Below are 12165 nucleotides of genomic sequence, written 5' to 3'. Positions count from 1 at the left end.
TGCCGTCGGGCTCCCCCGGGCGCGGGGCACGAGGGGCAGCCAGCGCTGGGTCCCTGGACGCACAAGGCAGCGGGTCGAGATCAGTGCGCCCGGCCTGCGAGCGAGCGCGAGCTCGGTAGGCCTCCCCGGTTCGCGCCGCCCTTTCCCTTGAGCCCTTTTAGAGTGGCCTGAGCTGAGCCGCGGGTTTGGCCGTCTGCCCTTCGCCGCAAGCCGTCCAGTGCGGAGCCCAGGTGAGCGGGAGGCTCCCTGGACAACAGGCCAGAGTCGAGGTGAGCCGTGTGCAGCCAGGAGCACACCGCGTGTTGTGGGCTGCCCACCTCCGCCCCACCGGGCTTATCTAGCCTGGAAGGTCTTTGCGGCCGGCGGCCTCCCGCCCCTTGCTCTGCTACGCTAAGCCTGCGTTGAACAGTCGCAGCACAAACTTCTGTAACTCCCACGGCATTTGATGGCGGCAGTTCTCACCCTTTTCAAACGCACATTTTGCAGGAGTGAGCCTTGGTTACCGTGAGCCATGTGTAGGCAAAGAAGAAGGTGAATCTCTCAGTACCCAAGTGCGTTTCAGTATGAGTGGCCAATCTCGAAGCTTTTTGCCATCTAAGGAATAGCACTCGTGTCGAGTGCGTTTTATGTGGTAAACTCTGTGCATTTCAGAACACAAATATTAGGAGAACAAAGTCTCTAAACTCAGGAAATCGGCATCAAAACTCGGCTCATCTCTTGTGACGGGCTCTGGTGTGACGGTCAGGAAACGGTTTCATTGCAGCGCTCTTTTTCTTTCAAAACTAGCTGTGCACCTAATTTGCCTGCACCATCCCTGGAATTACATGTGCAGATTGTATTTGCTCACACAACTGCATTTTGTTCTGGGTGGTTTTTATGAACAACTAATTTGTGCCTACAATCACACGTTCACTTTTGTACAGGCAGTTACATGCATCTACATCTCTTAAAGAACATGCACCTTTAGCCGCCCAGGACTTTGTACCATACAAGGGCAGTTGTTTAGTACTGAGCCGAAAGAAAAGCATGCCTGGGAGCAGCCTTCTCGTAATGCCCAGCTGCTCTTTCATACTTAAGCCCGGTGGGGATTCACAGACTACACCTTCCTCTGCCTTTCTGCCAGCAAGACCCACTCAGGAGAGCTGGGACATCTAACATGCAGTGGGTTGGCTCCCACAAGTTAGGTGCTCCCACACTCAGCATTGTGAGTCCCCTTTCTAGATCTAACTTTTGGGGTACCCCGGCTGGGAAAACAGACCCCAAGCCAGCAAGCCCACATGAAAAAGTATGTGAGCTCCAGCGTCCAAGGAAATGTTCCCCTAGGACTTATTCCACAGCACTTTAAAGGAACAGTTGTACGCTGTGCTTAATTGACATATGCCAAGGAACCATCTCTTCAATATTTAAAATACAGTTGATTAAATACTGCAGTTCTTCAGTAATGTCATCACTATTCATGAAATATGTTAATTGCATAATGCTGAACTAGACCTAACTGAATAGAAGAGCCTTTTATCATGGTCAAGGGAAATTAAACTACTCTTCAACCAGCTACACTTACTATACTCATCTTGCTTTTGTTGTGCCTCTTTTCTTTTACTTCCTCTCTGTGAATATACTCCCTGCTACTTTTCCCATCAGTTCTGCAGGTTGTTTAAGGTCCAGATCTGTAGGGAGAACATTTTTACTCTTAATGGATGCTTGGAGTATTTGAAATGTTCTGAAAGCAGTTCCCAAAGGACAGGTAGCCCCACTGTGCAGCTGGACTCTTCCTGTGTTTGTGTGTGCACATGCCCTGCAGTTCACTGATCAATCTTAGGAGGCAGATAGAGTCATGTGTTTATTTACTAACTACCAACAATTCTCTGCAACAAACTTTGGTGTAAAACAGAATCAAAATAATATTCCCATTCCATTCCAATATTAATTGGATGGATCAGAATTTATGTTTTGATATATTTTTTAATTTACTTATTGCTTTGTAATTTCTAATGTACGGGTTCTCACTGCAGTGGTGGGGCGGGGAATGTTAACTCCCAGAAACCTGCTTTGTTTAGCAGTAAGAAAATTTCTAAACTCATGCAACACCTTCCATCCATACAGAAAATGAAATAGCATTTTAAATTAATCACGTTACCAAAGTAAAATTGGTTTTGTCCCTAAGCAACCTAGTACATCATCCATAAACCAAGTGTAATTTACAATTCATCCGAGAAGTTTATGATGTGGTTACACTCCCTTCACTGAGCCTTTTACTCCTTAGGGAGTAAGGAGAGAATAAATATGTTGTCTTTCTGACCTGTTTGATTAGAGATTCATCTTTCAAGCTGAGGTACCCAGCAAATTTGTAGAGGGTATATAAGAGGAAGAAATGGAGAGGCAGAAGGATGGAAAGGGGAACTATAAAAGGAGGGAAGGGTACTAAAAACTACTCCACGATATCCTGAGGTTGTTGGAAAGATTGCAGTGTGATGATAGTGACATACAGTGGCATTTTTATTATCTATAACACAATCACTGGGGCACATGGCAGTGTGACCAACTTAAAGAGGGGCATGTGACTTCAGACTGAATTAAGACAAATGTTACTGTAGGTGCAGATGCCCACCTCAGAGATCATGGAGAACCAGGGAAATCTAATGAAACTCTTTCTCCTCCTACCCCAGCACTGGCAGTACTCCCAAAGGGAGTGTCATGATACATTTTTCTCTTTCCTTGAATCAATGTTCTGATTTCAGACCACAGGTTGGGGCGCTCAGTGTCTTAGTACACTGTCATTCTGCACAGGAATAGAAATCCAGATCAGAGCAGATCATGCTACAGGCAGTTCCTTTGTTTCTGTCTCATTTTGGAATTGGAAAAGATGCTAGTGCACAATCCCATTTTTCCCTTTAGTCCATGCAGCAGCATTCCCACATTTTCTTTGCTGCATAGGGGCCAACAAAGCATGATGGTTAAAATGTTCAAAGGATGAAAGTCTGGTTGGACTTTCAGCCACACTTGGGGCATGTCTGCAAGAGAGGTTTGCTGCAGAGCTGCCTAATTAGCCTGGCAGTAAAGTCTTATAGTGTCTACATGTTCAGCCCTATAGGCCACAGTAAACTAATTAGCTCCCCTGTAGGTTAGTACTTGTAAATACAATTTCCTGCTGCGGTGTTCTTTACTGCACAGCAACACATGTGTAGACACTGACAGAGCTGGCTGGGACATGAGGGCACTTCAGTGTGGGGCTGCCTGCCAGCTAGCCCCACGCTGCAGCAGTCTCTTGCCCAGCCAGCTCCTCCGCAGCATGTTGTGCTGGGTTGGAGCAGTCCTGGGCTGACAGGCTGACCCTCTGGGCCCCTGCCAACTGAGACTGCTCCGACCCAGCTCAACATGCTGCAGTCCCAGGCACATGTGTAAATGTGGTGCCTGGGAGCAATACATTCTGGCACGATGTGTGCCCGAGTTTATTGTGTCACAATTGCATGGATAGATGCACCCCTGAATTCCTCAGTTACTTTGGAAAAAGGGACTCTGGATGCTTTCAAAATTTTACTGAGGGTCTTGGCATAGAAATCTTCCATCTCTAGTGTCAGTTCTCTGTCTCATTCAGGGGTAGGCAACCCCTGGCATGGCTACCAAAAGGTGGCACATGAAGGCATTTTGCTTGGCACATGTGCCTCCGGGCAGATGGTGGGGAAGAGGCCACGGCTGCGCTGCCACAACAGGGCTCGGGCCCCTCGTGGCTCCCCCCCATCTGCCCCTGGCACACCAACGTCTTACAAGTCGAGGTTGCAGGTGTTCTTGGCACTCTGGCCAAAAACGCTGCAGACCCCTGGTCTAGTTTATACTCGCCTATGCCCCTCCACACGCTTAGAAGTCTAGTCGTGCTTCTGAAATACAGAGGGTTAATCTACAAACTACAAAATACAGTAGTAGAAAAAGTGGAGACAACAGTCACAGAGAAATGCCTCCCAAGAAACTAACCATCCTTCCAGTGTGTGTGTGTGTGATGCCAGGGCATTGTGTTTGAACCCAGCTCCACCTTTATTAGCTGCTACGTATTTACTGAATCAGTCTCAAAACACTCACATGGCATGAATCTCAGAGCCTTCCTGACGTATGTGAGGCTTATTTAACCCGTTTTTCAGATGGGAATACAACCTGGGAGAGAAATGGCTAAAAGCAGGATCATGAACCTACCCAATTTTGCACTGATAATCCCCGAATTTATCTGCAGTACTGTGCTGGATCCCATATTCCTCCACAGGGCTCCACCCTGGTTTCATCCCCTCCTGTTTTCCTCTGATTTTCTATCATGCCTTGTCCCTCTCATCTCTCGCTCCTGTTCTAAGGTGTTGTTCCTATTAAGCTCAAACAGGACAATCCCTAACCTTGGCAAGACTCCTACACTGTAAAAACATATGTGCATTTAACCCAGGGCCATGTCAGGCCTTCCCTGTATGATTGTTCTCCAGTCCATTTATTGTCCTATTCCTCAGTCAGTCAGAGAGGAAGAAAAAAAAATGTTTGCACGGAAGTTAAATTCTGACATCTCAGTGCCTGTAGCAAAACCCACTTCGGCCACCCTCTCTGTCCATCTGACAAGCCAAGCAATGGCACAGCTTCTTAACTCTCCCCAACACAAAGGGGATGTAGTTAATCCCTTACAACAGCATTCAGAATGGTCTTGTTTGGAGGGAAAGGTCTATGGAGCATTAATGAAGACCCCCACGTACCTAATGACTCCCTTGGCTTTTAGAGGCTACTCTGAATCCTGTTCCAGAGCCCCTTGTGACAGCTGCGTTGTCACCATTTGGAAACGTTGACTCCAGCAGTGATCTGGGGGAGAGCCCGGGGAGAATTGTAGCTGCATTCCTAACAAGAGGCTTTTACTCTATTCAGTTGTGTGTGCAGGGACCTGAGTTGTACTTTGGAGAGCAAAAGGCAAGGTCTGCTGTAACTTATCTTTCAGGGAAGTTTTCCAAGTCCAAAGAAATTCCTTGCCATTTCCTTTGGTGAGAGAGAGGGAATAAAAATCTCAGCCAGTTTCCTTCACTCCATTAATGTGCTGTAGAAGTTTGCACTGTAGTTGGGTATAAACTATACCGCACATTGATTAACAGAGGTTCTTAACACTGTCTGAATCCATTAAATATCCTGTGGTGTCTCGTCCCTCTGAAACAGTCCATCCTGAGAGAACTGAGCCTAAGTCCGTAGGACCGTCTCCTGCTTCAGGGGAAGTCACACAGTTGTTCTCTGGTGCCTCCTGTAGCTCGCCTTCACCTCACCACGTACAGGATCCCAGTAACTCTCAAAAGGTAACCTGTGTGGTCGTCTCATGATGAGTAAGGAGTAGACAGATGCTCCCAAAGGGACAGGAGCATTTCCTGAGCATTTCGGAAAACATGGCTGCTTCCTTTAGGTTCTGAAATGGGAGCAGGACTGTTCTGAAAGCTTGCCCCTGAACTCCATGCAAAGTGTACCGGGAATTCAACTCAGTCATACAGTCATAGAAGATGAGGGTTGGAAGGGACCTCAGGAGGTCATCTAGTCCAACCCCCTGCTCAAAGCAGGAACACCCCCAGCTAGATCATCCTAGCCAGGGCTTTGTCTAGCCAAGGATGGAGAGTCCACAACCTCTGGGTAACCTGTTCCAGTGCTTTATTACCCTTCTCATGAGAGCGTTTTTCCTAATATCTAACCTAAGCTTCCCTTGCTGCAACCTGAGGCCATTGCTCCTTGTTCTGTCATCAATCTTCCTTTCTCCAGACTAAATAAGCCCAGTTCCCTTGGCCTTGCCTTATAAGTAACGTGCCCCAGTCCCCTAACCACTTTTATTGCCCTCTGCTGGACTCTCTCCAATGTGTCCACATCCTTTCTGTAGTGGGGGGCCCAACACTGGACACAGGGCTCCAGATGTGGCCTCCCCAGTGCCAAATGGAGGGGAATAAGCTCTTCCCTACATCTGCTGGCAGCACTCCTACTAATGCAGCCCAGTACGCTGTTAGCCTTCTTCACAAGGGCACACTGTTGGCTCAGAACAGTCTCCTTGCCCCATTCTTAGATAAATGATTGCATTCAGCCATTCTCGACATGCCCAGTAATTTTAAACAGGCTGCTTCTTGTCTAAACCATTTGACCAGCACACAGCAGCATCAGACAAGTGCTCTGGATGTGGTTGTGGTTTCTCTTAAAGCACACAGAGGCAAAAGGTATTACCTGAATGCAGGGTCCTCTCTGTACTGTTTGTGCAGAGCCACTGAAGCTAAGTAGTCGAGGTGCCATGGGATATTTAGAGCTTCTGAAAACCAGTTCTTTAATGTAACAAGGAGTTTCCTATTGGCCACTGCCTGAACTGCTAACAGACTCGGGCTTGTGTGCACATGTGATGAACTCTGAGCTACCTTGCTCTGAAAGGAAGTGGCTATATTTCTCATGGACGTTATGCCCTAAATACAGAACCAAAGCAAGGAAGTGGCCCAGATGGGGGACATTAAAGAGCTGCTGTCCTATCAGACCTACCCTTGTACATTGAAAGGAGTGTTGAGCAGGGGGTTAGTACTGTGGAGGTGGAGGGAGGAATGAGTGTGCTGCGCTCTGCTTCTCTTTAATACTGACTATAACATTTTCAGAATGATGTGTCTTGTAACTGATAGAGCAGGAGAGATGGTTGGTGTAATGAATGCAGCTGTTGAGCTGTGTGGGCTTGTTTATTTTGAGGTTTTTGGTCTCCATCCACAGAGAGGTGCATCACAGGGGAAGATGAGGACTCAGAACATGAGTGAACGTGCACTTCACCTCCCCAGGATGCTGCCTGAATGCTGGCCACAGCAGCTTTGGTCTCTGCAGGGACCTGTTGGCCATTCCAGCAGTGTCCCTGATTTGAATGGACTTTATTCCAAATTCCTAAAGAAAGACAGTGCCCATGAGCCATCTTGGCCCAAAGGCCAAGGACTGAGTGAACCCACAGGCTGTGCTGACTTTCCACCACATTGGTCACTACACTAGCAAGGTTTTCAGTCTAATAATAGCAGGGAGTTCAGCCACGCTCGCATCATCATCCACAAGGGTGAGTATAGAACAAATGATAAAAATGCTTGCAGTAGCAGCCTCCTTGCTCCAGTTGTTAGTAACAGGCTAAAAATCATTAGAGGTGCACCCGTGAACGTGACACCTTCCAGAGCAGGGAAGAGGGACGGGACAGGAAGGATGCTTTGGGAACGGTCTGAGCTGCCTGGCCAAAGCATTTTAGTTTTGATGCCTGTCAGTCAAATAGATTTCAAAAGCACAGTCGTCTTTTAAAGAGCATTGCAAAACATTAGTCTAAGTTCACCACGTGCTTTGTTGCAGTCATACATATGTCAGTTTGGTTTTACCCATATAGTGATCCCAGTAGGAATAAGTGATACTGCTACACAACACCACGTTTACGTCCAGTATACAACTGAATCCACAAGGGAAAGGCAAGGGGGGCAGGGGTTGAATCATTTAAATTACACAACTTCAACTATGCCAATTTGTGACAGGGCACATGAGAGGCTCAATATTTCCTTCCTTTTCTTTTGAAGAAAACTATGGAAAGTCATGGTTAGGTATTGCTACTACTGAAACTTATCTGGAGAACTACTTACCTCTGTTTAAATGTGTTGATCAGTTAGGAACCTATTCTTGATGCAGCTATATTTGCCGAACACAGCTTTATAACTGTATTTTCCCTCCGTGCTTCAGTGTAGGCCAAGATGGTGGATCATCTGGCAAACACGGAGATTAACAGCCAGCGCATCGCTACTGTGGAAAACTGCTTTGGGGCATCGGGACAGCCCTTAGCTGTGCCAGGAAGGGTCCTTCTCGGGGAGGGAATTTTGACCAAGGAATGCCGGAAGAAGCCCAAGCCTCGAATATTCTTCCTTTTCAATGACATCCTTGTGTACGGAAGCATAGTGATCAACAAAAGGAAGTACAACTCCCAGCACATCATACCCCTCGAAGACGTCACCTTGGAGACACTGCCAGATACCTTACAAATGAAGAACCGATGGATGATTAAGACTTCAAAGAAGTCCTTTGTGGTTTCTGCTGCCTCCCTCACAGAAAGGAAGGAATGGATCAGTCACCTGGAGGAGTGCATCCGGCACCTGCTGACAAAGACGGGGCGGCAGCCCTCTACTGAGCATGCTGCCCCCTGGATCCCCGACAAAGCGACCGATATTTGCATGCGCTGCACACAGACCAAATTCTCTACCCTCACTCGCCGGCACCACTGCCGGAAATGCGGGTTTGTCGTGTGCGGGGATTGCTCCAAGCAGAAGTTCCTGATGCCGCGGCTCTCCCCCAAGCCCCTGCGGGTCTGCAGTCTGTGCTACAGGCAGCTGATGGCAGAAGAGAAGCAGGAAGGAGGTGACCAGAGGCAGCCAGAGCAAATCCACTCTGCCAAGCCAAGGTACGAAGCTTCCAGCGGTGAAGACAGTGACAAATCTGACGACGACAAAGTGGACCAGTGGCCAGCAGACGCAGAGTTTTATACCTCAGTAGTATCTTGGTCGTCATTCCATAATTAACTGTTTCACTGTCGGTTTTTAGCCTCCGGTGCACGTACAGAGCTCTCAGTATTTTAGCAGGGAGCATGCATGGGAGAGTGAAGTTTTGGCCCCTATTTATGCTATTTTCTTTTTTCAGACAATTAAAAGACCTAATATTGTGCCTGTTACAGTAGCAGGGCAGACAGCAACGAGGCAGCATTGCCTAGAGTACGGCGCACTGGCCTGGGGTGTGAGAGACCAAGGTTTATTCCTTGCTCTGTCACTGGTCTACCAATGGACCCTGGGCAAGTCACTTTACCTTCCTGTGCCTTGGTTTTCCTCTGTATAAAGTCTATGTATATTGACCTCTTACATGCTTTGAGATCTGTTATTAGCAAGAGATACAAGAGCCAAGCAGTATTATGGTCTCAAATACACTATTCCCTTGGATGGGCCCTGTTGTGGTGGTTAGGGAGGCCAGCACTGTCACTGCCAGCACCTTGTCTGTGGAGAATGGAGAACTTCAGTTTCCAGGGCTGGCATTTTTCATGATCACTAAACCCACATAAATCAATATATAACATACATATATAGTGTATGCCACGTATGGAGTCCTGGCTTGGTGGCCTTCAGTTAGTCTGGTGCAATACCAGTAAGAAGCCTGGGTTTGACTTTCACACATGGCCTTTAACTTCAGGAAAGGGGGGGTTTCTGTGGCCCTGACATAGATCCTGCTGACTTAATGCAAGCTACATTAGCACAGCATTGAGGAACTCAGCTCTCCCACCCCAGAGAGCAATAATTATGGGTAATGAGAGAGTAAAGGCTTATGTAATGGAGTGAGGTAAGAAAGAGGCTTCAGTAAGACACTGGCTCAACTCAGCAGGATCACCCCACCCATGCAGATCCCCTCTCTCCAGAGCTAATGACTCAACCAGATATCAACATTAGTGGCATGAGGCTTGAAGAGCTCCAGCCAGCTGGGTGATATTGTAGCATAGGATTGCTGTGCTGAAAGGAAGTGGGATGGGTGTGTGACCAGGACAATATGGTCCTGTGAGGTTCTCCCACTGACCGTCAGAGTAAGGCCCCAGTCCCGCAGACAGACATTAAAGTGCTTAATTTCAATCCCAAGCATTTCCATTCACTTCAGAGTTAAGCATCCTTGAGTGTTTGAACAGTAGGAGCTGAAGGTTATATGTTCAACTAGATGTGAATATTGATATTCAAAATGTCATCTCAAGTGAGAAGCTGCTTATTCTAGCATCCTATCATAGTATCACGTGCAAGTAAAACACACTGAAAATTGGACAACCACAGTTGTATTGCAGCAAGTAATTATAGAGCCAAAGATCAGTTACTGCCTTTTTGGCAGATCGTGTGTACTTTATATTCTGACTCTGGAGACAGAGTGTAAGTTGAGCATTACTTTTAACATCATAATCAGTTTTCCTTAATGTAATCCAGTCTAAATACTGCATTGCACACCAAATGATCAGGTTGGTTTGGGGGTGTTTTTTTTTAATTAGTAATTTGTCTCATTTTTATATTTTCCTTCTTTGTAAACTGCCAACATCCAGCCAGTTTGTACTATTGAACTGAGTGAATAAAGAAATGGCCAATAAGAAAAAACATGCAGAAGTGATCAAAAGTGTGCTGTTTTAAACCAAAACAAAATATCTCACACAAATAGGGTGCTTAGATGCTTTCATGTCCAGTCTAGCACAAGTTCAGCAACAGGTCTTCAAGTGCTTGTTATTCTGGCTTTTTATTTACTACCCAAAAGTGAATATTAGTACAAAAAAAAGCCAAGTCTGCTGCTTCCCTTCTGTTTATTCCATTCTTTTGTCTGACTAAGTTTTCCCAAGTCTTTTGCAATCCGTTGCAGCCGTCTATGCTAATTGAAATGGTATTTTCCGGTGGGGACACAGTGGAGAATGGGCCAAGAAGCCTCATGACCAAAAACAGATGTTTCTGGTTTTTCATGTAATAAAAGAACTTCGAGTCCTGTTTTTTTTCCATCCCTCGAGTTCCTGGTCATAATTATAAACAGCAATGATTGTATTTCTGATGCCTCCCACCCACAAGGAGGGTGTATGGGCTACACAAACAAAGTACAACTGTAAAAATAAGCAGTCCTTAAAATGAATCTCCCGAAGCCAAGAAGAGTGCAGTCATTAAATCAAACGTCTGTAATGTAGGTATAATTTGTCACTCACAGGTTTTTCCTAATTATTGCCTCAGAGATGAATTCTGGTTTTAATTGATTTTTTTTGCCCCTGGGAGATAAGTTTTCCTCCCATGTATGCAGATATGATGCAGTTAACAGGACTTCATCTATGAATGGATTTTACACCCTTTGGTGTGAAGGTTGGTCCCACTTAAACATCTTAGATTCAATTTCTAAATTGACAGTGAAGCCAGAACTGTCTATGATATACATGCTGCAGTTCCTGCCCTTCCCTGGTATGCTGAAATGACCCAACTGTCTTGCCTTCCTGGTTCTTCCTTGCAAGCAGTAGATGAGAATAAAAATCAGGCAACAGAAAGCCCGTTACAAAACTCAAGGAAATGGCTGAATATGTAGAGTCCCAGTCACAAAGACACAGCATCCTGGGATCGAAGAGTTATTTTTTAGCATTACATCTCTGTAGAGCTTTGACAGATACCAAGGCCTTATCTACACTATGTTTTTCTTCTTCAAAATCTCCACTGCTATTGCCAGTGGCTTCTCACCTTTCTTGGGCATGCATTAGTCTTGTCAAGAAAATTCAAGGTGTAAATGCAGCAGCAGTCTGGAGGAGCCATTAGGCTGTCCCCGGAGAACGAACGCTAATGGAGCTAGAGCAATGGCAGAAGCAAGGAGATAATTTTCAACACAAAATTAAGTCACATTGGCAACCAGATGCGTAGCAGCTTTTGCACCTTGGGCAGCAGCAACATCAGCAGCCAATCTTGGCCCCAGAGCTAAAGAGGAGGAAATTTAACAAGAATTTTCTGTTAATTTTCTGACTGTCTAATTGGGATGTGGCCAAAAATCTGAGGCCTCCATGTTTGAAACTAGGGTTAGACCCTGGGGATGCTAGGCTTCCAGACTAAGTATCAGCCTCAGCTTCACGGCAAGGTTTGTCACCTGCACTTTTATCACTGCCACATTGGTTTTTGTTTTGCCTAATGTTGTCTCCATTTGAGTTAAAAGGAGTTTCCTGTCCTTGAGCTAAATAAAACCTGTTACCCAGTACTGATGGCATAGTATCTAAAGAGGGGACAGTAATAATGTGCAGGGTTTGCATGCATCCACTGATTAATATTTAGAGAGAAAATGCAGACTGGCAGTTTTATAGAGATTAGGGCCTCTTCCTGCAGAGCCCCTAGTGGTGGTGTGCGGTAATGCCACCTGCTTGTCCACTTGCATGAAACAGATACTTGAAGAGTTGCAGGGTCAGAGCCAACAGACCAACAAGGGACAGAGCTGCTGTTAGGATGTCAAGCAGGGCCAGGCAGCAAACAGGGGGAAGAAAATCCAGACACTCAGAAGTTCATGCCTGTTTCAATCAACAGTTGAGCAAGAAGTACAGCAAGGTGGATGACAAGCACAGTAGAGATACAGAAACTGAATGACTAGTTGGTATCCAAGGATTAATAGACAATTGCAAGATGC

The 12165-nt window shown here is 46.1% G+C and overlaps 1 protein-coding gene across 1 annotated transcript in view; it reads left to right on the top strand.

Annotated features, from left to right (window-relative positions):
- The window catches only part of PLEKHF1 (pleckstrin homology and FYVE domain containing 1), an 8997-nt gene extending 250 nt beyond the window's left edge, over window positions 1–8747 (top strand). The window contains exon 2 of the mRNA XM_019505644.1: window positions 7714–8747. Coding sequence (XP_019361189.1) covers window positions 7725–8543 — 819 coding nt within the window. The 5' untranslated portion in view covers window positions 7714–7724 and the 3' untranslated portion in view covers window positions 8544–8747. The remainder of the gene's footprint in view (window positions 1–7713) is intronic.
- The last annotated feature ends 3418 nt before the right edge of the window (window positions 8748–12165 follow it).

The sequence above is a fragment of the Gavialis gangeticus genome, unplaced genomic scaffold (genome assembly GCF_001723915.1).
Source record: "Gavialis gangeticus isolate Ggan-Ray unplaced genomic scaffold, GavGan_comp1, whole genome shotgun sequence".
Taxonomy (NCBI): domain Eukaryota; kingdom Metazoa; phylum Chordata; order Crocodylia; family Gavialidae; genus Gavialis; species Gavialis gangeticus.
Note: the sequence above shows the minus strand (reverse complement) of the source record. Positions and strands in the feature narration are given on the sequence as shown.